This window comes from Saccopteryx leptura, chromosome 2 (genome assembly GCF_036850995.1).
Source record: "Saccopteryx leptura isolate mSacLep1 chromosome 2, mSacLep1_pri_phased_curated, whole genome shotgun sequence".
Lineage (NCBI taxonomy): Eukaryota > Metazoa > Chordata > Mammalia > Chiroptera > Emballonuridae > Saccopteryx > Saccopteryx leptura.
The window spans coordinates 305026436-305050452 of NC_089504.1; the positions used below are offsets into that span (position 1 = coordinate 305026436).

Genomic DNA, 24017 nt, shown 5'->3' on the forward strand with positions numbered 1-24017 from the left:
GTGTAGCTGCATACACTCAAACACATACACATGTAATTCCAAGCTAAAAATATTAGTGTTGTAGTTGAGGCGGGTAAAGCATTGTGGTATTCATCCCTGGATTCAAGCACATGGATTAATATAATGAAATATTCTTTCATTTTCATTTACCATTAACACTCACACGCTATTTGAATCCAGATAAATATACACCATAAAGGAAGCAGACAGGTCAAGCTGTTCAGGTTTGATGGTTCAAGGTTTGTGTTATTAACACTTAAATACATCACTTCTGTCCCATGAAGTCCGTGTACTGTTTGTAGTATGTAGATAGTCCAGGTTACCCAGCTTCCCAATCAGAACATTTAATCAAAGTCTTCTGCACCTCAAACCCTCACAAAACTGCTCCCTGATGAAATAACAGGAAGATACGATTAGTCCAGTGCATGGCAAAGCATTGGTCTTTCCGGTCCGAAGATTTCCATAACCAGCAAGAGCAAGGGGGGCAAGGAATTGACACTATTTGAAACAGGCTTTTCTGAGTCCCTCCTTTCCAGAATGCCTAAAAATTAAGCCTCCTTTCCTTTAGCGCAGAATGAATCTACTTATGCAACACCAAATGTAAGAAACCCCACAGAAGGAAAAGTTATAGTAATACGTGTGGGAAGATAAGGATCATGGACTGAAATGCTGTCACCTCCCTAAGGAAGTGGGCAAAATGCCCTGGTGACAATAACCTGTGAACACCCTGCTTGTTTAAATGTAGGGATTTAGCCAGAATGCTACCCACATAGCAGCCAGTACCCGGCCCAGACTCAGTTGAACTACAACTCTCCTGTTAGGGTCTCAGCAAACTTTCCTCTTGCCTATAAAGCTCTGAGCTAATTTCTTGCATCCAGGCAGAATCAGAGCTTCCCAACAGGCCTCCTCTCTGTGAGAAGCTAGGATTTTTTTTCTTAATGGAAGTTCAACATTGAAGAAGAGATAGCAGTCATTCCCTCAAAATCTCAGGCCAATGCTGGGCAGGTTGGTTAAGGAAGGGACAAGTGTGAAAGGTCTATTATAACCGTATCCAGGCCAAAAACTGGTCACTCGGGAAATCCCTAAAATCAAACTGGTGCTCAACGACCTTCTCTCAGGGGGTCAAAAGTGGTGTGGCCGGTTGGCTCAGCGGTAGAGCGTCGGCCTAGCGTGCGGAGGACCCGGGTTCGATTCCCGGCCAGGGCACACAGGAGAAGCGCCCATTTGCTTCTCCACCCCTCCGCCGCGCTTTCCTCTCTGTCTCTCTCTTCCCCTCCCGCAGCCAAGGCTCCATTGGAGCAAAGATGGCCCGGGCGCTGGGGATGGCTCTGTGGCCTCTGCCTCAGGCGCTAGAGTGGCTCTGGTCGCAACATGGCGACGCCCAGGATGGGCAGAGCCGGGTGGATCCCGGCTCTGCCCATCCTGGATCCCGGTCGGGCGAATGCGGGAGTCTGTCTGACTGTCTCTCCCTGTTTCCAGCTTCAGAAAAATGAAAAAAAAAAAAGTGGTGTGTTTTGTCCAGATAGATTAGGTCATATCCAGCTCTAACCAGATCAAGCTTCCCAGTTCCAGGATGAACTCACTATTCCGTGGCCCTTTGGGCTAGCAGACAATCTGTCACTATTTCAAACTTCCTGGTCCCTCTACAGCCTGGTTGTATGTCCCCAGATAATTGGGGCAGCAGTGGACCAGACTCAGATTGCGATGATGGAGAAAAGAGGACCAGCTGGTCCTTGTGCCTGTTTAGAAATTAACTGCACTCCCTTTGGAGCCACATTTACTCCTACCTCTGCTCTAGGAGCAAGATATTAAAACAAAAAAAAAAGTCTTATTTTCAAATACTCTCACCACTTCCCCAACTTCTGCACTTCTCAATCCTAACCTCTCCCGTCTCTCCCCCTCGCACACACACCAACAGAAGATGCTGCCCCAACACTTCCAGTATCTCTCGGGGCCCAAGGATAAAGTGGCAACAATGGCATTTGGCAGAAAAGCCCACCCCACTTTGAAGACTTCTCCCAGTTCAACACATTGAGGAAAAAAATAAGAGAAGAGGCAGTAGAAACCAGGGCCTGCCCCTTCCCACCTTTGAGGCACAGGAATTTCAGGAGTTAATGAAAAGAACATCATCTCTTGCCAGAAGGCCACCAGCTACCACTGGGTGGGAGCCGCATTATCACTTGTTTCTCTTCTGGACTGAAATGCAAGATAGTCAGGATGGCTGTGAGCGTCTGCTGGCGGCCCAGGCTGTCGGGCAAGGTCAGGAAGCGGTAGATGATGTTTTTGAGGTACTCCAGGTTGGCTCCCTCCCTGCTCTGGTCCCTGATGTTCTTCTCAATGTGGTTCTGCAGGGCTCCGACCTCCTCCCGGTGCCGCTCCCCTTCCTCCAGCAGCCGCTCCTGCAGCTGATGCACCTCAGCCTCCAGTCTGTGCTTCTGCTTCCGCAGCAAGGTGATCTCCACCTCCTTGCGAGCTAACTGCTCAGCATACAAGAAGAAAGTGGGCTCGTTGGCTGCAGCAACCTGAAGTGCATGGGTCAGGTTATCTGGGGGAACAGCGTCAGCCAGGTCCCCAGGACCCCCGCCAACCACAGGGCTTCTGCGCCCCGGCAGCACAGAAGACAAGGCCATGGACCGCAGCTGCTCCAGCTCCAAGTCCTTCTCGGCCAGCACGGCCAGGGCCCGGTCCCGCTGCTTGTGCAGCTCCTCCTCCAGTTTCAGCATGCGGTCCCTGAAGTCCAGCTGGCTCCGCTCCAGCTCCTGCCGGTGGTGCTGCTGCAGCCGGGCCAGCTCCTGCTTCCAGTCCTCGGCCTCCTGCCGGTGCTGGCGCTCGAGCTCATCACAGGACAGCCGCAGGGAGATGTACTTCTCCTTCAGCTCAACAAGCTGCTCCTGAGCTTCCTCCAGCTCCTGGGCCAGGTTGCCGTCTTTGGTGTTCTTGCTCTTGAGCACGACCTGGGCCCTCATCTTGTACCTCTCGAACTCCTCCTTCAGCTGTTTCAGCTCCTGTTGGTAGTAGAGCGCAGTAGCCTTCTCCCCATCGGCGGCCTCGGAGCTGGGCATTATCTCCAGGTCGCAGAGTTTCTCTACATCCAAGGTCACCTGACTTTTCCTAGCTGCCACCTGCAGTAGCCTCTTCAGCTTCTCCATCTTGTCCTTCAGGACATTGACATCCAGACTAGACTCCTCTGCATGGCTGTCTAGAGGGGACCGGCTGGAGACAGCAAGGGCCAGCGTCTTGTTCTCCAGGTCCAGCTGCAGAATGCGCTCCTTCAGCTTCTGAATGGCCAGCTGGTCCTTCTGCTTGGCTTTCTCATAGGTGCCCAGCAGTTCCGACACCTCGGATATTTGGTTCTCCAGGGCGGCCACCCTCTGCTCTTCCAGCTGAGACTGCTGGCGTAACTGATCCTCAGCAAGGGCTGTCTGTAAAACAAGAGAACACATAGAAATGCATCCAGAGATGCCACAAAGCCCAGTGGCAAACTTCGAGAATGCAAGAGACGGGAGCAAAAGGATGGGGGCTGACCTGGCAGGAATGGGAACGGGGGATTTTTCTGTTGATTTGGGAGCTAACAAAAGTTCCTGTAATCTGCTTGGGTCCTGCTCCCAGTACCACGTGATATCAAACAATATTAAAAACCTTCGTGTATCTGCCACTTTCTCCTATCATGCACTGAACTCACACACCAAGTATGCTATCCTTGTTTATCATGTACTTCCCAAATCCATTAAGAAATCAGATGACATCCTTTTCCTCTACCAATATTCCTGGAAGTTCAAAACTGAGTTGAGGTCCTGGCCGGTTGGCTCAGTGGTAGAGTGTCGGCCTGGTGTGCAGGAGTCCCGGGTTTGATTCCCAGCCAGGGCACACAGGAGAAGCGCCCATCTGCTTCTCCACCCCTCCCCCTCTCCTTCCTCTCTGTCTCTCTCTCCCCCTCCTGCAGCCAAGGCTCCACTGGAGCAAAAAATTGGCCCGGGCGCTGAGGATGGCTCCATGACCTCTGCCTTTGGCGCTAGAATGGCTCTGGTCGCAACAGAGCAATGCCTTAGATGGGCAGAGCATCGCCCCCTGGTGGGCATGCCAGCTGGATCCCGGTTGGGTGCATGCAGGAGTCTGTCTGCCTCCCCGTTTCCAACTTCAGAAAAATACAAAAAAACAAAAAAAACAAAACAAAACTGAGTTGACTTTCTCTCCACACTGAACAGAGGCACTGCATAATAGCAGACCTTCAAAGAAAAAGGAAATCTCAACTGAAGGCCATTACAAGAGGTTATTTCTTCGGAGAACATTCCCGTTGCCCACTTCAGTCACTCTACCAATAGGCATATACTGCTACCCACACATAGGCATATACCTACAGGCAAACACGCTACCTTCCTTTGCACAGCTGCCACGTTACTGCTTCACTAAGCTGGTAAGATGCCAACACCCAGAAGCTCAGAGCTGTCTGGCTCCAACCCAGCCCACATCGAGAAACTCCACATTCTGTTGGAAGCATGCTCTATGGATACTATCAACCCACCAAACAAGAATTCGTAGGACTCACAAATAAAACCTTCTGAACAGCATCAAAAACTAAAAGAGCAGCCACTTAGATCTAACTATCAAAGGAGAAAAACAATAAAAATACCTCAATATTTCCCATTTCAGGCTAAATGATTGTTTGAAGGAGATGAAGATAATTACCTTCCTCATTTCCTGCTGCAACTGAGCCTGGAAATGGCTCTTAAGGCAGGCGGCCTCTTTCTGAATCTCCTGCAGCCGGGGGTCTGGCCGATTCTTCTCATCTCGAAGAGCTTGCAGCTCACTTTTGAGCTCCTCCACCTCACGGGTCAGCTGTTTAGTCTGCAGTTCAAACCCTTCCACCTGACCAGTGGCAAATGCCTGCCCAGCCAGGGCTTCTTGGGTCTCTTCTAACCGAAGCTCCAAGTCTTGGCGCTGGGTTCTCTCCTCCTGCAGCAGTTTCTGGAGCTCACGCAGCATCAAGGCATGATCACTCTGCTCTTGGGCCCGATCGTGCTGTTGTGTGATAAGTCGGGCTTTGGTTTCTGCTATCTGCTCCTGCAGCTCCTTCAATTCTCCCTCCAGACGGTCCCTCTCCTCCTCTGCCTTTTTATTGGCATCCTCTAAGTCCTGTTTCATCTTCTTCTTGTCAGCCAGGTAAGAAGCTTCCATGCGGGACTTCTCCTGGGTGACTGTGGCCAAAGAGCTGGTCAAAGTAGCCAACTGAGTCTTCAGCTGGTGCAACCGTTTGTCCACCTTGCCACCTGCAGGGGCTCCGTCCCCGCTGCTACTGCTAACACCACTCTCCGACCCACTGGCCTCTTCGGACCTTGGAGGGGGTGGTCCACGGGCCGGTCTGTCATCTTCTGCCCCAAACTCACCCTTGGTGCTAGTGAGACTGGCCGTGGTGTCCAAGCTGGTGGCGGTCCCAGAGCTATCCTCGCTGTGTGTGGAGCATCGGTCATCCACGGAGTCAGGACAGGTGAGGCCTGGAGGCTGGCCACCTGCGAGGCCCACATCCGCTTCGTGGGATACGGACAGCACCTTGATGCTGGCCTCTAGAGCCTCTTTCTCTTTCAGGAGGCTCTTATAGGCGCGGACCACATCCTTGAGACGCACCTGGTACTGGGTGAGCTCCTTCTTCTGGGTCTCAATGGTCTCCAGCAGGTCCTTCTTGCTCGGGCCGCCCCCAAAATTCATCCCAAACTTCTCCATGAGGATTCAGAACCGTCTGTCCCACGTCAGCGTTCGGGCAGCCTGGTAGAGGGTCGGCGAAGACGCTGGCGGACGTTCCTGTCCCGAAGCCGCACACCAGCTCCTCGCAGCTGCCCGAGACCGACGCGGGGCGGCAGGGCAGTCAGGCAGAGCGCCCCGCGGTCCCAGGCCCGGAAGGCGGGGGCGGGCCCTACACTGGAGGCGGGGCGACGCCAGCACCCGAAGAGCACACTTCCAGGCCTCGCCCGCAGTCCCGGCCGGCCTTCGGCCCACGCTCGGCCCGGGGTTCAGGCTGTGCACAGCCCCATCACGACTTCCTAACTACGGCCGCCCTCGCGGGGCGCTTCCGGGTCCGCTGGAAGTGACGGCAGCAGGGCGCCCAGGCTCCGCCCGCAGTGGGCACGGAGTGGGTGGGGCTGCCAGCCCCCGCGGGGCGGCCCCCAGTTGAGAATCTAGCTGGCTGCTAGTCGCCCCCTCTCCGGTAGGGCAGAGCAAGCACAAGTTGAGGATGCGCGAGTGATGTTGGTTTCGTAGCTTGCCCTCATGCTACGATCAGCGAGACAGGGCGACGTCGCACTGAGTCCTTACCAAACATTCGGGTGAGCGACGCATCCCCTCTCTTTAAGGGCTCAGGGCCGTTGTCCCAAAAGAGCAATAACTAAGACTAAGACTCTCGCTTCGACCACGAAAACGGCAGCCCTTTCTAGGACAGTATCTGGCACCTGGTAGGCATACAGTACAATAATTATTAGCACCCTTTCTGAGTCTGCTGAGTTGATTCAACAAGTGTTTGTAGGGGGCACCCTAAAGCCAATACCTCTGTCCCAAAGTGTCAGCTATATTCTAGGAGCTTCACAAGAGTTTTTCTTTGTCGTCTTTACAATAATTTTGCTTAGTGGGTATTATTAGCACTATTTTACAGATATGGAAACATGAAGCACAGAGAGGTTAAGTAACATGCCCCAAGGTCACCCAGTAACTTTAGAAATCCTATGCAGATCAGTACCACTCTCAACATACCAAATGCTGTACCAGATGATTACAATGAAGAGGCAAGGTCCTCCCCTCAATGACCTCACATCTAGTGAGGAACCAGGCATGCAAATACAAGACCTGCCATCATACCCGTATGTTTAAGTATATTTAAAGTGAAATGGAAGTTAGGAGACAGGCCTATCTAGGGGAGGCAAAGAAGACCCTCAGGGAAAATACTTTGAGATGTGAAGGAGGTGGCAACAGATGCGACTGGCATCGTAGGTGGGAACCCAAATTAAGGCATTTAGATTAGTCCTGGGTAATCAAAAGACACTAAATTTTAATTGCAAGAGTGGCATCGTCAAGACTTGTACGACTGGGTGGCAATACCATGGGGCAGGGGACCTGTAATTTGGTCATGGGAAGAGATGGTACTGAAATAGAGCAGTACAACAGGGATGAAAAGGAAGAGGTTAATATAAAGGATAAAGATGTAGAACTGACCAGACTCATTCACCACTAGTTGTGTTATTATACTGAGACTCTTTTACATGTACTCTTTGGCCTTGTAAAAGCCTTCTTAGGAATGCAGGTCTCTGACTGAAGAGTAAGGACATACCCTTGTACCTGATGCCCAAAGTCTGTTCTCTTTACAGGGTTTGCAGGTCAGGATGGGCAGGCCCTGGAAGTCTATTTAGATGCAGATTCTCAGAGGACCGGGTAACATCCAGCTGCATTATGCAAAACATTCAGATACATTATCTCATCATTTTAATCTTCACAATAACCTAATGAGATAGGACAAATATTAGTCTCTATTTGTAGATAATAAAATGACAGGTTGTGAGGACTGTTGAAGGCAAGCCCTGGAAAAAATAAAAAAAGGCAGAACTGAGGCCTGGAACTGTGGCCCATAGTGGGCATTCAATATTTCTCGAATAAATGAATGAAGGTTCTCTGGTTCTCTGATTCCCAGCTCACCTCACCACATCCGATCCATAAGTCTACTAGAAGCCTACTGGGATCCAGAACAGGCAAAATGCCTGCCCTTGCTCCACTGAACAACCTATCAATCTAGTTCAACCTAGCTAGCATTTGTTGAACATAAGACTGGCATTGACCCCCGTTTCTGCAACAAAAGGTATTTAAATTAATTCTTATCTTGCCACTTCCCTTCAGATGCTGAGATGAGTGGGGAAATCACTGGAGAAGCTCTTTGAGTCTAAGGAGGCAAGATCCTCACAACATCCTAGATAGGTGTGTATTAATAATCCAGGCCCTAGTTCTGTGGCAAAGGGAGGAAGGAGCTTCAGAAAGGGCTGCCTTGGTCCAGACTGAAGGCATTTACCTTCAAAGCCCATCAAGGCGAGCCGAGTTCTCCAGTATGCAGTAGGGTCTACAACAGCGCTGTCCAGAGCTGGGATCTATGAAGCAGGCGTTTTAGGGAACCATGCAAGACAGAGAACTCGAGCATCTTCTTCCCCGACTCCTCTCGCGATTCTACGGTCCCTGAACTACCTACTACGCTCGGAGCCCCTCACTTGGAGCTGAGGACTAAGACGGAGCTTCCGCACCCTTGAGAGGGTGGTGCACACAGTCGTTGTTGCCAGCTACCAAGAGCTAAACAGGAGCCCAGAGTGGGCTGACCGCCAACAAACCAAAGCCCAGCGGCCCGCCACTGATAATGCGGGTGCGGGCCGCTATGGAGCGTTGAAGACTCTCCTCGGCCCCGCTCAGGCTGCCGGTCCAGCAGCTACAGATGTGACAATCGCCCTAGCAATGCGGAAACCCCAACCCTTTTCCTCTTTGAAACCCACCGGTTCAGCTTGTTTCTCCCGGAGCCGGAGCCGCCGGGCGGGGCTGGGGGCGGGCCCGGGCGGGGCGGGGCCTACGTGACGTAGGGCGGGCCCGGGACGCGCGGAGGCGGTGGCGGCACCTCCTCCTGCTGCTGCTGAGCCCCATCCCCCGCGACCGGCAGGTTCCAGCCTGCACCCGGTGTCCGTGCCCGTGCCCCCTCCCCCGGGCCCCGCCATGGGCCTCACCGTGTCCGCGCTCTTTTCGCGGATCTTCGGGAAGAAGCAGATGCGGATCCTCATGGGTGAGGCATATCAAGCGCGCGGCCCGGACGGGAGCGCCCGCCCCCGCGTCCCTCCAGCCCAGCTCACCCGATCTCTGACCCTGAATCATCCAGCTCCTAAAACCTCGGGGTTACTGCTCTTGGGCGGGCCGCGGTCTGCACACCGCCCCGAGGGCCTGGGACCCGGGGCTGCGGGCCTGGGTGAGATGAAGCTCCCTCCGCCCAGCCAGGCTGGTAAGAAGGGAGGATTCCGCCCTTGGAGACGACTTTTAAAAAAAGGAGTGCGGCCCTCCTCCTGTGACCTTACACCCCCAGTCCTCTCCCGCTTTGGGGTTCAGGAGTTGGCGCTCACCGCCCGGACTGCCCTCAGGCCCGGAAGGTAGACAACAGCGCGCACCTGAAGGCGCTCGGGCTCTCCGCCCCCGTCCACCATCAGCTGTCCTGGTCTCTCCCCTTCCCTGGTCTCTAGAGGGCTCCCTCGCTCCCATCTCTATCCCTGTGCCCTTCTCCTTTGCAGTTGGTTTGGATGCGGCTGGCAAGACCACAATCCTGTACAAACTGAAGTTGGGGGAGATTGTCACCACCATTCCCACCATAGGTGAGTCTGGAGGCAAGCTTGGGAGGAGCGGGAGCGCGGCGGCTGACCTCCTCAGGGTCTGCTGCTCCTCATTCTGCATCCCCGTGCTGGGAGCTGACACCAGATACCGCTACCTGAGAAGTGGGTCACAGTATCTCTAAGTGCTGGCTGGTGCTGAGGAGGGCTAGATGTGACCTAGCCCCGCCCCGTCTGTGGACTGCCGGCTCTCGGGCTTCTGGTCCCTTGGGCCTTGATCGTTTGCCTTCTGGTTTTGTGTCCCTGTTGAATTCATGTAGTTTTAGTGAGTTCCTTCCTTTCAGTACTTTTTATTTTCATGTATATTTTTTAATTATCTGCAGGTTTCAATGTGGAAACAGTGGAATACAAGAACATCTGTTTCACAGTCTGGGACGTGGGAGGCCAGGACAAGATTCGGCCTCTGTGGAGGCACTACTTCCAGAACACACAGGTGTGGTGGTGGTGCCTCCCCAACCCCCCCCCCCCCCCAGGAGGCAGTGTTAGGGTTAGGAAGACTGAGATGTTGGCCTATCCTAGGCCCTCAAACCAGGGAAAAGCCTTACCCCCTTCAACTCCCTTTTTATAAGCTAGCCTGTCCTCATCCTTCAGAATTGACCTTAGTTTCCTGAGCCTCAGCCACCTTAGGTGTGTGCTGAGAAGCAGGGTTCTGGGTCCAGGGTCCAGGGTCCAGTCTGCCTGATTTAGCTCTTATCACATGTCCTTCCTTGTTCCCATTCATGTCTTTTAGCTAGACGGCTTGCCTAAGGGCAGAAGCTCTATCCTTTGCAGGGTGTCTCCAGTTGAATTTGTGCCAGGATGTCTGCAGAGCACTAGTGGAAGTTTTTAGACACAATTAAAGAGAAGGAGCCAGACTAGAGTATGTCTCAGGCAGAAGTGATTGCTCTGCCTTGCTTTCTGCCTTCCTGTCCAGGGCCTCATCTTCGTGGTGGACAGCAATGACCGAGAGCGGGTCCAGGAATCTGCTGATGAACTCCAGAAAATGGTGAGCTCCCAAGGCCCCGGGAACTGAGCCCTGGCTTTGGAGACAGAGATCTCTATCCTGGTGTGAAAGTCAGGAAATGCCTCACAGGCCTTGAATGTGTGTTTCTCTGTGAGCACAGACACAAGGGGACTGTTACCTTGTTTTGAATTTGGGCCAGGTAACAAGTTTAGAACATGAATTTTCATGTCTGCACATCTGAGTCTGAGAAGTGGGTAGGAAGAGGGGACTATGTGGTGGAGCGAAACATTATCTTATGTTCTTGTTTTTCCATTTGGAAGTTTTGTCATTTTTTTTTTTTAATTTCCTTTTTTTTTTTTTTCTTTGTATTTCTTTGAAGTTGGAAATGGGGAGGCAGTCAGACAGACTCCCGCATGTGCCCGACCGGGATCCACCCAGCATGCCCACCAGGGGGTGATGCTCCGCCCATGTGGGCTGTCGCATCCAGAGCCATTCTAGCGCCTGAGTCAGAGGCCACAGAGCCATCCTCAGCGCCCGGGCAAACTTTGCTCCAATGGAGCCTTGGCTGCAGGAGGGGAAGAGAGAGACAGAGAGGAAGGAGAGGGGGAGGGGTGGAGAAGCAGATGGGCGCTTCTCCTGTGTGCCCTGGCCAGGAATCGAACCCGGGACTCCTGCACGCCAGGTCAACGCTCTACCACTGAGCCAACCGGCCAGGGCCAGTTTTGTCATTTTGACTAGGGTGATCACACAAATTAAGAAAAGGCTTGCTCTGGACTTAAGGCCAAAATGACCTCCAGTGATTTATAACTCTGTCTTGTGTTCAGCAGTAGGTTACACAGTATTATATTTTGCTACAAATATGCTAGAGGGCAGAAAGGGGACCTCCCTTACACAGCAGGGAAGAGGGGCCCCAAAGGACCCCAGAATCCAGCCCCTTGGCCTCTCTCAGCTGCAGGAAGATGAGCTGCGGGATGCGGTGCTGCTGGTATTTGCCAACAAGCAGGACATGCCCAACGCCATGCCCGTGAGCGAGCTGACCGACAAGCTGGGCCTGCAGCACTTACGCAGTCGCACGGTGAGGGTCCTGCCTCTCCCAGGGGAGCCACAGGCTGGGCAGGAAGTAAAAGCATCCCCCTTTTGTTCCCTGCCACTAACCTCATTCTTTCCTTCTCCCCACAGTGGTACGTTCAGGCCACCTGTGCCACCCAAGGTACAGGCCTGTACGATGGGCTGGACTGGCTGTCCCACGAGCTGTCAAAGCGCTAACCAACCAGGGGCCGGCCCCTGCCGCCCGGAACCTCCCACGTGCATCCCGGGGATGGCCAGACTCCCGGACTCCTCAGGCAGTGCCCTGCCCTCCTGCTCCTTCTCCCACAGACACAGGCCTCTGCTCCTGCCCCTCCTGCCTGCATGTTCTCTCTGTTGTTGGAGCCTGGAGCCTTGCTCTCTGGGCACAGTGGGGTCCACTCTCCTGCCTACTGGGACCTGTGGAAGGGGCTTCCAGGGCCAAGGATACTTCTTCCAGAGGAGGAGCAGGGACCTGCTTTTACTTTGGTTTTTTCCATTTTGGGTATACCCTTGGGACCAGATGGGGAGGGAAGGTGAGAACTCCGGGCTCTGGGTGGTGCTATGATATGGCACTGGATATTGAGTAATAAATTTGCTGTGGTTTGTACATAGTGTTGTCTATAGCATAGAAGTGGGGGCTGGGTCATTGGATGCAGAGAGACAATATGGGGGACACTCAGAGCAGCTAAGGCTGCAGGGCCAACCCCCTCTCCCCAAGGACACACACACACACACACACACATTGTTGCCTTCATCTAGCTCAACTTTTTTTTTTTTTTTTTTGCATTTTTCTGAAGCTGGAAACAGGGAGAGACAGTCAGACAGACTCCCGCATGCGCCCGACCGGGATCCACCCGGCACGCCCACCATGGGGCGGCGCTCTGCCCATCCTGGGTGTCGCCATGTTGCGACCCTCCTGGGCGTCGCCATGTTGCGACCAGAGCCACTCTAGCGCCTGGGGCAGAGGCCACAGAGCCATCCCCAGCGCCCGGGCCATCTTTGCTCCAATGGAGCCTTGGCTGCGGGAGGGGAAGAGAGAGACAGAGAGGAAGGCGCGGCGGAGGGGTGGAGAAGCAAATGGGCGCTTCTCCTATGTGCCCTGGCCGGGAATCGAACCCGGGTCCTCCGCACGCTAGGCCGACGCTCTACCGCTGAGCCAACCGGCCAGGGCTATCTAGCTCAACTTCTTATTTTCCTCCCGTCCCCGCCATTGATTTGTGAGAGAGGAATGAATGTGCACCCATTGATCACTTTTCGTATGTACCCTGACCAGGGCTCAAACTAGCAACCCGAGGATCAAGCCGGTGACCTCGGGATGGAATCAACAATCTTTGTGCTCCCAGATGACACTCTATCCACTGCACCACCAGCCAGGGCATTCTCCCTCTTTATTCTTAAGGCCAGAAGTACTGTAGGGGTTCCTGTGGAGAAAATCCTATTCCCCAATTCCAAGGGGCCCTTGCTGTGGCTAACAAGATCTACCTCCCTACTTTTGTAAACCACATAACTCCCATATCCAAGCTCTCTGCTAGCTAGTTCTGGTTCCTAATGATTACTGTGCACATTAAAATTGAGAGGGAGGGAACATTCGTTAAAAATAAAGGTCATCGGGTACACATGAGAAAAAGGGATTTATCAGGACTGGTCTAAGGCCCAAGAATATGCATCTATGAAGTCACCCAGCTGACTGTGGTCTGTTAGCCTTATTTTCTAAAACTTGGTAGGGATTACAGCTCCTCACTGTGCACCACTGGGACACTTTCTACCTGGGAAGACACCCCCCACCAGTGGGGAATAGGAACCAGGGCTGTGTCCTCTTCTCCAAGTGAGGTTCACTCTGCCCGTTTTCCTTTGCATCCCAGCAAAGCTTAAATAAAACACACCATTACCACCATTCTTTTTTTTTTTTTAAGATTTTTTATTGATTTTAGAGAGAGGAAGAGAGAGGGAAGGAGCGGGAAGCATCGACTCATAGTAGTTGCTTCTCATATGTGCCTTGACTGGGCAATCCCAGGGTTTTGAACCAGCAACCTCAGCATTCCAGGTAAATGCTTTACCCACTGTGCTACCACAGGTCAGCCACCACCATTATTTCTTTTTTGCCATTCTTCCTTCCTTCATGTCAGTTCCTCCAGATTGTGACCTGGTTTTCACCGTGAGCTTACCATAGGAAGTGAGTCCCGGAGGCTAATGGCCAGCAGAGACTCTTGGGGGACCGGGCTAGTATTCTCGGAAGCAACACTGTCTGCGCTGCCGCAGTGCAACTGGAGCTTGTGTCAGGTGCTCTGGACTCTTCCCCTCCTAGGCCATCTTCCCCTGCTCCTATCCAGCCTTTCCTGATGAATAGCATTTGATCCTTGCTGGTTATCTACCTTGAGTGTCCTCCCCTAAAAAGGACTTTCTGAGACATTTTGGCCTCATCCTCCCAAGGGCCATAAAAGTTAATAGATTTTTCTTGGGTATTGTGAACTCCAAAATCACCTGAGCCCCAAGGGAGCCAGTTAGAACCCACTTCCTGGAAAGAAAGGGGTTGGTTTCTATCCTGTGATTGAAGGGAGACATAGACATAAAGAAGGGAGGGACTTGCCTGAAGTCACAAGTGGTCTCCCGCACAAGCTAAAATTCTGATTCTCAGTCTTAGCTCCGCCCACCTTGATGCTGCAGGTGGTGTGGCGAGGCTAATGCCAGAAGCCTGGACCCACTTCCTCAAGGTCATAAATTAATGCTGAGCCGCTGACCTTTCCCCACTATGGTGGGATGAGAGGCATGAGAGGCAGCTGTCACAGTCACAATGCTCCCGGGTCACAGAGGTACTGGGCCCTAGTCAGCCTCTGCCTGGAAAGTTCCCTCTAGCAACGTCTTCCGGTGGGTACTTTGGGCCTGATTCCAGGCCCTATGGCCTTTGGAACCTCACCACTGGGGGGAAGGTTGGGCTAAAGAGAGTCATCTCCTGTGGTGCCAGCCCCGTGGGTGAGATGGAGTGGACACAAAGACGACCCAAGCCAGAGGACTTAAGAGTTGGGCTCATCAGCTGGGCAGGATTCTACCTTACTTATGATCCATATAAGAGTACTGTCACTGCTACTGCACAGGGTTTGGGCCGGAGACAGGTAACAGTAAACCTGTACTGGGACCATTCTTCCCAGTGACTAAGCTCTCAGGTGGGGCAAGGAGGGTGGAAGCGGGGAGAGTACACTCAACCCAATCACTTTCCCAGCCTCTGCCCCAGGCTCTTGCCCACAGGTCTCCATTGCTTCATCTCCGCCTCTCTGAGCCTGTCCCAGGAGGGGAAGCCTCAGCCCTGGCCTTGCTACATTGTCTCGCTTTGGCTGTCCCCTACCCTCCATTCCAGCAGGGAGGGGTTGTGTCATCACAAAGACCAGAGGTGGAGAGCCCGGGCTGGAAGGCAGAGTTGTGGACATCCGAAAGCTAACCCAGTGGAGTTACTGCAAAGCCTATGTTTCTTTTCTGATTGTAGTTTAGTAATGTGGTACTCTAGAAGCCATAGGAGAGCTGGTAGTCATTCTAAAGAGGGATGTAGACCCTCTGGGATGGTACTACAGAGGGAGGCAGCAGTGAGGCCCTCTCACATAATAGGGTTGATCACAACTAAAGCCAACAGTTGCATCTCAACTGTCAGTGCTCCCAACCTTATTATCCCTGAGTCTGGCCCTGCCTATAAGAGGTCTTTTCTTCTGCCATGTTGGGGAGGTGGCTTTTGGGAATGAAAGTGTTGGCTGAGTGTGATTTCTAAGGGCAATAGTGAGGAAGAGAGAAATAAGACTTAAACCAAAACACTTCTTTAAAAAATCAGGTATTGAAGAAAGTGGTCAAAGAAAAGAGGGATGTTTACCTCACTTCAGCTGGAGGAGGGGGGGACATCAAGAACTTCTCTTGGGATCCTGAGAACCTTGTGGCTCCAGTACTGGAGGTGTCCTGGGATCTTTTGATTACTGTTGGATGAAAGAGTGGAGGAGCCAACAGCTAGGAGGCCAATGTGGAGGGAAAGTTGGTTGGTCTCAATGAAGATGCTGGTATGATGCCAGAGGTGATGGTTGTGGGACTCCTTGGTCTAGTCACTGGGCAGAACTGATTTTTCTCTTCTCCCTCCCAATGCCCCCAGACCTGGGAGATCTTGGTCAGCAATGAACATGACACACAGGCCGTGGTACGACTCAGGAGCTTGCAGGGCCTCTACCTTCTGTGCGAGGCAAATGGCAGTCTGTGCTACAACCGGCCACGGTCTAGCCACCATGGATGCTTTCTGCTCCGTTTCCACCGCAATGGCAAGTGGACCCTTCAGTGTATTATCAGTGGTCGTTATCTGGAGTCTGATGGCCAGAATGTCTTCTGCAGCTCCCGAGTCCTCTCAGCTTACCACATGTGGACCCCCCGGCCAGCCCTGCATGTCCACGTGATCCTCTACAGCCCCCTCCACCACTGCTATGCCAGGGCTGACCCCACTGTGGGTCGTGTCTGGGTGGACGCACCAGTTCCTTACCTGGGGGAATGTGGATTCCTGTTGCACTTCCAAGATGGATGCCACCACCTGGAGACCTCTACACACTGCTTCTTGTCCCACTCAGACCGGCTGGTCTCCCATGCTTCAACACAGACAGCTTTTCACATGCAAGTGCGACCTGGAGGGCTCGTGGCACTGAGTGATGGAGAAGGGGGCATGTTGTATGCACAGGGCTCACGCCTGCTCCTGGGTCTGGGCTCCAGTCCTCACAGGGGTGAGGAGTGGTTCATTCTGCAGCGTTGCCCTACCTGGGTCAGCCTCAGGACGAAGACGCGCAAGTTCCTCTCTGTTGTCTATGGCAAGTGCTGGATCCAACATGGCTATGGAAAGAGGGAAGGTCAGTTACTGGAAAGAGGAAAATGTGTTTGGGGTCAGTGAGGATTTTTGAACCTGCTCATAGGAAGATCTAGAGCAGTGGTTCTCAACCTTTCTAATGCCGTGAACCCGCAATACAGTTAGTTCCTCATGTTTCGGTGACCCCAAACCAAAAAATAATTTTGGTGGCTACTTCATAACTGTAATTTTGCTTCAGTTATGATTCAGAATGTAAATACCTGATATGCATTATGTATTTTCCGATGGCTTTAGGCGACCCCGCTGGGGTCGCGACCCACAGGTTGAGAACCGCTGATCTAGATAGAGGTCCAAGAGCATCTCTGTGTCATGAAGAAGGGCAATAAAGCAGGGGTATGGGCTTTAGGAGAAAGTAGTCTGGGTCACCCTGGCCAAGTTGCTCAGTGGATAGATGCCAAGATCACAGGTTCAATCCTCAGTCAGGGCACATATGAGCAGCAACCAGTGAGTTCACAGTTAAATAGAATAACTAAGTGGAACCACAAGTTGATACCTCTCTCTCTCTCTCTCTCTCTCTCTCCTTTCTCCCTCTCTCTTTCTCAAATCAATGGAAAAATTAAAAACATATACTTAAAGAATAATTTATTTAAAAAAAGAAAAGAAAGTAGATTGAGTCTTCTCTGGGCTACCATGATCCAACAGAAGATAAAGGCCAAGGAGAGAAAGCAGAGGGAACCCCAGCCGTAAAGCACAGAGGAGGGGCTGAGACTCCGTATGAAACCAGCCTCCAGCTTATTATGGCATGTTCTTTCTCCGCAGATGTCGAGGTGTTTGCTGCCTCTGAGCACCTAACCCCAATGTCGCTGTTCCAGTTTGAAAGTGACAATGTGAGTCACGGTTTGCAGCTTCGTTCAACCAATGGTTGTTACCTAGCCCAGGTAAGACCTTGGCTTTCTATGCAAGACAACCCTTAAACCATGAGTTCTGCCTCTCTAAACACAGTTTCTCCTTCTTTTAGACAGATGACCAGAAGGTGAGGTGAACCATAGAAGCCCTTTGTCAATATACATTCATTTTCACTCAGTGGGCCTATTTTCATCCAATGGGGTCCATTTTTATTTAAATCAACTTTACTGAGGTATAACTTACATATAATAAAATATTCCCATTTTAAGTATGCATTTTAATACTTTTTGACAAATGTATACACTTATGTAACCATGCCACACCATTTAACAAGTTAGAGACTATTTCCACCACCGCAGAAATTCCCTCTTGCCCCTTTCCTGTCCGTTCCCTCCACCCTTGCCCTTCCCATCACTGCTGACATGTATTCTGCCACTGTGGGTTACATTTAGATTTCCCTACTCCAGAACTGCATGTAAATGAAATTATACAGTATTACGGTATGGGCATTCTTACACTCAGCAAAATAGACTTGAATTCATCCACAATATTATGTGTATCAATAGTTGATTCCTTTTTATTGCTCAGCAGTATTTCATAATAATACTCAAACACAAACAATTTTTTATCTACTCACTTGTTAATTACTTGAGTTGCTTGCAGTTTGGGCTACTATGAATAAAGTTGCTATAAACATCCATTCATGAGTCTTTTTAAGGGCCTAGTTTTTCCATTATTTTGGTCTAATACCTAGAATTGCATTACTGATAAATGAGTATTTAACTCTTTAAGAAAATGTCAAATAGATTTCTAAAGTGACTGTGCCATTCTACATTCTCAGCAGTCACATATGAGAATTCTAACTGTTCCACATTCTCGTCAATACTTGGTATTTCCTTTTTCATGTTAGCTACACTAACGGGTATGTAACGACATTTTATTGTGGTTATAATTTGCATTTCCCTTGCCATTGGTAACGTATTGAGCATCTTTGCATGTGTTTATTGAGCATTTGTATATATACTTGGTGAGGTGTCTATTCAAATTCTTTGCCCATTTGTTATTGGGTTGTTTGACTTATTAAATTAAAAGAGTTTTCTATATAGTCTAAAGCAGTGTTTCCCAACGTGGGGCCCACGCCCCACAGGGGGGCAATTCGATAGTTAAGGGGGGCAATTTGAAAATGGAGTCCATACTACTTTAACTCTTTCACCCCGGGCCATTTAAATGCAATGCTAGATATCGGTGCCAAATTTAACAAAAAATGCAATTCTTAAATAATTGCGGTAAATAATTATTAAGTATAATTTCGTTTGACGAGACCAAAATATCAACTGGGTGATTGGCATCGTAGTAAACTTCATCCTGGGTTCACCGCGGAGCGTGCCGTCTGCCGCGGGGAACCCCGGACGCTTTAAAAACTCGCTAAACAACACAGCTATTCTCACCTAATTGGCCCATCGCAACTTCTGTAGTGTTTCACATCATTCAGTTGGTGTTAATTTGAAATAAGTGTCAGTCAAAACTGTTGTAAAAGCTCATTGATTTAATAAATATACATATATATATATTGTATAGATATAATTGGTAAGTATTTGATTTTATTTTTATCAATATTAAACTCTTTATTAAGTACTTCTTGCATCGGGGCTAGAAAGCAATAATATTTTATAAATATTATTGGGGCTATAATAGTGCATGCACAACAATTTTAATTTTAGAAGCATAACTTTCCAGAAAATTTTGTCAAGTGGAAAAATATAGATACCTTTTGATTTGCGGTGGTAGTGTAGTAAATGTATTATATACATTTAAATAAATATGAATTTTTAGTATACGTTTACTCTATGTCACATTGAATATATTTTAACACATATTTTAATATCAGCATTTCTTAAAACGGTTCTTGAAAAAGATGACAAAGATGTAAAAGCTATGCCACTCAGTAACAATACTGTTAGCAGAAGAATAGACAAAATGAGTGAGGATATTGAAAAACAACTTATTGAAAAGCTGAAAACAAGAAAATTCTCCTTGCAAATGGATGAATCAACTTTGAGAGACAGTGAGGCAGTATTGATAACTTACGCAAGATATATTGATAAAGGACATTTTGCTGAAGAAATGTTGTTTTGTAAAAGATTAGAAAGCACCACTACCTCCAAAGATATATATAATAAGCTAAAAAACTACTTAGATGTCAATGATATACCAATGAAAAATATAACATCTTGTGCTGCAGATGGTGCTCCCAATATGATGGGCAAGAAAAACGGCTGCTTAAAATTGATGAAAGATGCGAATCCAGAAATGATTCTTGTGCATTGTGTTATTCATAGGGAAAACTTGGTAGCTAAAAACATCTCGCCTGTTCTGAATGAAGTATTACATACAGTAATAAAGTGTGTTAATGCTATTAAAGCTAGTGCCAAATGTGAGCGTCTTTTCAAGCTATTTTGTGAAGAACAAAATGAAGACCATGTGAGACTTTTACTTCATACTGAAGTAAGATGGCTATCTAAAGGAAACTGTTTGAAAAGATTTATGGAACTGTTTGATACTCTTAGTGATTTTTTAAGCGACAAACCTGAAATGAAGTATCTGTTAACAATAGATGGTAAAGCATTTGTGAGTTATTTAGCCGATATCTTTGAAAAACTAAATATATTAAATAAGCAACTTTAAGGAACAAATAAAACTCTTGTCGATGCAAAAGCAAAGATATTTGGTTTTATTACCAATATTGAGTTATGTCAGAAACATATTAACAACAAAAACTTTAAACAGTTTCATTGACTCCAAAAATGTGAAGTAACTGATACCGCTTTACTTGTTGTTATCAATCATTTGAATATTCTATCGGCTGATTTAAAAGAAAGATTTTCTGATTTAAAACAAATTGATTTCCCAACATGGATGATGCAGCCAATGTTAGTGGATTTGTCTGATATATCAAATATGCAGTATCAAGAAGAACTCGCAGAATTGCAAAATGATGAGTCAGTTAAAGCTTTATTTAATATCAAAGGAGCAATGGCATGGCTTTGTGAGGAAACAGAAATCAAATACCCAAATTCAACCGTTTCCATCTTCATTTTTAGCTGAATGTGGATTTAGTGCTGTAAATGATTTACTGGTAAAAAAAAGAAATCGGCTGGATATAACACAACGTGGAGACTTGAGACTAAAGCTAACCAAATTGGAACCTAATATAAAATCTCTGTGCAGCAAGCATCAAGCGCAAGGATCACACTAAATTAAAATAATAAATTAATATAGAAAAATCTGTATTAAAATTATTTGGAATTTAAATTTCTGTTTTTCATTATATGTTTTGAAATTTTACTTACTGTGTTTTGTTAACAATTTCATAGTGATTTCTTCCTAGAACCTATCATTTATGTTTATTAAGTGAACAAATCAATTTTTTAATGTTAAAAATTATGTATGTTACATAGGGGGGGGACATAAAAATGTTAGAAAGGTTAAGGTGGGGTATGGCACAAAAAAGGTTGGGAAACACTGGTCTAAAGTCAAGTCCTTTACCAAATGTATCTATTGTAGATGGTTTCTCCCAGTCTGTGACTTGCATTTTCATTTGTTTAATAGTGTCTTTTGAGCAGCAAGTCTTAAATTTAATGAAGTTCAATTTTTCAATTTTATAAGTGATTAGTGCTTTTTTTTGTCCCAAGAAATTATTGCCTAGCCCTAGCCAGGTGGTTCAGTGGATAAAGCATCGTTCCAGCACATCAAGGTCACAGGTTCAATCCCCTGTCAGGGCACATACGAGAAGCAATCAATTGAGGGCACAACTAAATGGATTAACTAAGCAGAACAATGAGTTGATGCTCCTCTTTCTGTCTCCTGTTCCCCCCTTCCTCATTTAACGGGGAAAATGTTAATGTTTATTATTAATCAAGCTTAAGAAAGAAATTATTGCCTACCCCAAAGTTGCAAAGAATTTCTCCTTTGTTCTCTTTTAGATGTTTGATAGTTTAGGTCTATGATCCATTCTGAAATGGTTTTGGAGTCCGGACCAAGGTATATTTCTCTCCACACGGATAGCCAGGACCCTTTTAGACACTGGGCTCTGGGATACCACACAGACTGGGGAACGAGAGAGCCGAAGTCACAGCATGTTTTCTGAAATGGATCTGAAAGCACAAAGCATACCCAGGGAGAATGAAAAAGGCTAGTTGGCAGCATGTAAGAAAGAGGGTCTAGGAATAAAGATGATGATAAGAAAGCTGTTTTCATTCCTTGCTTCCCTTTTCTGTCCCCATTGTTATCTCCAGAGGTGCCATAGGATGGTGGTGGCTGATGGGCACCCGCTGGAGTCGAACACCCTCTTCCGTATGCACTGGAACTGTGGCAGGATCATCTTGCAGTCTCCCAATGGACGCTTCTTGGGCGTCACGCCCAACAGCCTGCTGCTGGCCAATGCCACCATTCCAGGTGAGCTAAGCAGCCCTCCTGCCAGCTTATTCCAAGTCAGAGATGCTTTCAAGGGAGCTGGGATATATTAGGACAGGCGCTGGAATTGGGCTCAGAAAGATGTGGGTCTGTATCCTTGCTGGTCACTGAATTTTTGTCATCATTTGGGCAAACTGCCTCTTTGAGCCTGTTTCCTTGTTTCCATTATCAATGGAGGTGATACCCAATCTGCCTGTCTCACAGAAGTATTATAAGGATTAAATAGATTCATACATCTCAAAGGAAGTGATTTCACAACCACCCACCCAGCAGAAGCCCTGGTACATAGTAGGTATTCACTGAGTGTTAAAATATTGACAAGACCCATCAGCGTCCTCCCTTCCTGCTTCCGTCTGAGAAAGCATCTAGAGGCAACCCACCCAGATAATGCCTTCCTATTTCCTTCAGGTCCAAATGAGGAATTTGGGATTCGGTTAGCCAACCGCCCCTTCCTTGCATTGCGAGGTCGGTATGGGTATGTGGGCACCTCACCAGAACACGACCTCATGCGCTGCAACATGGACCAGCCCAACTGCATTCACCTGCTGCCCTGTCGCCAGGGCATCTACCACTTCCAGGGTGAGTAGCTCCTCATCCTCATCTTCCCTTTGCCCCAACTCAGTCGTAAGGGCTTGCCATTCAGGGCCTGTTCATCATTAAAGGAAAAATGGAGTATCTGTTAGTTTTCACACTTCAAGTCTTCCAGAGTAGACTAACAGAACAGAAGCCCGTCCTCCCACATTTCCATAGAGAGAGATACTGATGCAGGCGCAGGTGGGGTAAGCAGCCAGGAAGGGTGGCATGTCTGGAGGACTCCCCTCCTGAGTGGCCCACTGACCTGAGCTCTTCCCTCCCCAGCACAGGGTGGATCCTTCTGGTCGATCACCTCCTTTGGCACCTTTCGTCCTTGGGGAAAGTTTGCTCTCAACTTCTGTATCGAGCTTCAGGGGAGCAACTTGCTCACGGTGCTGGCACCCAATGGCTTCTACATGCGGTCCGACCGAAGCGGCACTCTGCTGGCAGACAGCGAGGACATTACCAAAGAGTGTATCTGGGAATTTTAGCTGAAATATAGTGGGTAAGGACCTGGCTTGGGGAGCAGAAGCTGAGGGGCAAGAGGAGAAGGGAAGAGGCCGGTGGCAGTGGGAGAGGGGGCAGGGAGCGGCACGTGAGATTTAGACTAAAATGCGCATGGGCTGACTTCTGTCCCACAGGTTGATCACTCCAGACCTGTATTCCAAATACGTGCCTTTCCTCTAAGGGCTTCTAATCCCAGATGTGCTGAGAGAGGAGAAATCAGATCTAGGTTTCTTGCTATTACGCCCCACATAACAGTACTTGCAAGCAAGAATGCAGGGGACAGAATGAGGTGCTTGTGTATCTGACTTTATTATGATATAGAATTTTGCCCATTTTTTCCAAAACAGGGACAGAAGATATGTTTTCTACCCCATGCACTTTCTCTATCCTTCTCCCTGGATCTCTGGAGTGCTGATGGCTCCCAGATCTTTATCTCCATCTTGACTCTTCTCCTGAACTCTAACCTCATCCATTTCTAACTTCCTGATTGACAGTTGACTTCATCCAGCCATCCCCTCAAAATCAGCCGCCTCATCCTTCCCTCCGAGGGTAATTATTCCTGCCCCCTCCATGACCAGCGAGGGCTTTGCCATCATCCCAGGAGCTCAGGATCAAGAGAGCGCCATCTCTCCTCCCTCCCTTTGTTCTCTTCACCAAAGCCCCTGGAATTTCTTGGCTACTTCCTTAGCAACGCCCCTCTAGAGCTAGCTCTAGAACAGTGGTCCCCAAACTACGGGCCCGCGGGCCGCATGCGGCCCCCTGAGGCCATTTATCCAGCCCCCACCGCACTTCCAGAAGGGGCACCTCTTTCATTGGTGGTCAGTGAGAGGAGCATAGTTCCCATTGAAATGCTGGTCAGTTTGTTGATTTAATTTAATTTACTCGTTCTTTATTTTAAATATTGTATTTGTTCCTGTTTTGTTTTTTTACTTTAAAATAAGATATGTGCAATGTGCACAGGGATTTGTTCATATTTTTTTTATAGTCTGGCCCTCCAACAGTCTGAGGGACAGTGAACTGGCCCTCTGTGTAAAAAGTTTGGGGACCCCCTGCTCTAGAATTTCTTAATTGCTCCAGGCTTTTCTCCCAAAGGGCTCCCCAACAGCAACACTGACCCCGGGCCCCTCCCCACCTCCTGGCCCTCCATATCACGTTCCCTTTCCTACGGTGCTGCCCCTGCGCCATCAGGCCCTGTTCACAGCGCCTGAGGGCAGGCTCAGACCTGCCCCTTCACAACCCATCTCCCTTCCCTGGTTTGAAAAGTGATGAAGATGTTGTAGAAAGAGCTTTGGTTTTGATGTCTCGACGACCTGGAACCAAGAGCTAGTAAGGCTTGGTCTTTGGGGAA

At 49.1% G+C, this 24017-nt stretch overlaps 3 protein-coding genes across 3 annotated transcripts; 2 read left to right on the forward strand and 1 right to left on the reverse strand.

Annotated features, from left to right (window-relative positions):
• Window positions 1-2114: 2114 nt before the first annotated feature.
• GCC1 (GRIP and coiled-coil domain containing 1) lies at window positions 2115-6061 on the reverse strand. The gene is made up of 2 exons (XM_066362593.1): window positions 4687-6061; window positions 2115-3422 (listed from the first exon to the last, which is right to left on the reverse strand). Exons 1-2 carry the CDS (start codon window positions 5716-5718, stop codon window positions 2127-2129), a joined length of 2328 nt encoding a protein of 775 aa, XP_066218690.1. The 5' UTR covers window positions 5719-6061; the 3' UTR covers window positions 2115-2126.
• Window positions 6062-8602: 2541 nt separating this feature from the next.
• Window positions 8603-12001, forward strand: ARF5 (ADP ribosylation factor 5). The gene is made up of 6 exons (XM_066362594.1): window positions 8603-8791; window positions 9288-9368; window positions 9707-9816; window positions 10297-10368; window positions 11276-11401; window positions 11506-12001. The coding sequence occupies exons 1-6, from the start codon at window positions 8725-8727 to the stop codon at window positions 11590-11592; spliced, it is 543 nt and encodes a 180-aa protein (XP_066218691.1). The 5' UTR covers window positions 8603-8724; the 3' UTR covers window positions 11593-12001.
• A 2159-nt stretch (window positions 12002-14160) lies between these two features.
• On the forward strand, window positions 14161-22653 carry FSCN3 (fascin actin-bundling protein 3). Its single transcript, XM_066364216.1, has 7 exons — window positions 14161-14204; window positions 14285-14504; window positions 15518-16214; window positions 17030-17148; window positions 21412-21571; window positions 21998-22168; window positions 22448-22653. The coding sequence occupies exons 1-7, from the start codon at window positions 14161-14163 to the stop codon at window positions 22651-22653; spliced, it is 1617 nt and encodes a 538-aa protein (XP_066220313.1).
• Window positions 22654-24017: the final 1364 nt, after the last annotated feature.

Excerpts from the sequence above, each read along its gene's own strand:
- GCC1 (XM_066362593.1), bottom strand. The coding sequence starts at position 5,718 with ATGGAGAAGTTTGGGATGAATTTTGGGGGCGGCCCGAGCAAGAAGGAC. Across the intron at positions 3,423-4,686 it reads TGCAGCAGGAAATGAGGAAG|ACAGCCCTTGCTGAGGATCA; the intron begins GTAATTATCTTC and ends CTTGTTTTACAG.
- ARF5 (XM_066362594.1), top strand. The coding sequence starts at position 8,725 with ATGGGCCTCACCGTGTCCGCGCTCTTTTCGCGGATCTTCGGGAAGAAG. Across the intron at positions 9,817-10,296 it reads ACTACTTCCAGAACACACAG|GGCCTCATCTTCGTGGTGGA; the intron begins GTGTGGTGGTGG and ends CTTCCTGTCCAG. Across the intron at positions 10,369-11,275 it reads CTGATGAACTCCAGAAAATG|CTGCAGGAAGATGAGCTGCG; the intron begins GTGAGCTCCCAA and ends GGCCTCTCTCAG.
- FSCN3 (XM_066364216.1), top strand. The coding sequence starts at position 14,161 with ATGAGAGGCAGCTGTCACAGTCACAATGCTCCCGGGTCACAGAG. Across the intron at positions 14,505-15,517 it reads AGGGTTTGGGCCGGAGACAG|ACCTGGGAGATCTTGGTCAG; the intron begins GTAACAGTAAAC and ends CAATGCCCCCAG. Across the intron at positions 17,149-21,411 it reads ATGGTTGTTACCTAGCCCAG|AGGTGCCATAGGATGGTGGT; the intron begins GTAAGACCTTGG and ends TGTTATCTCCAG.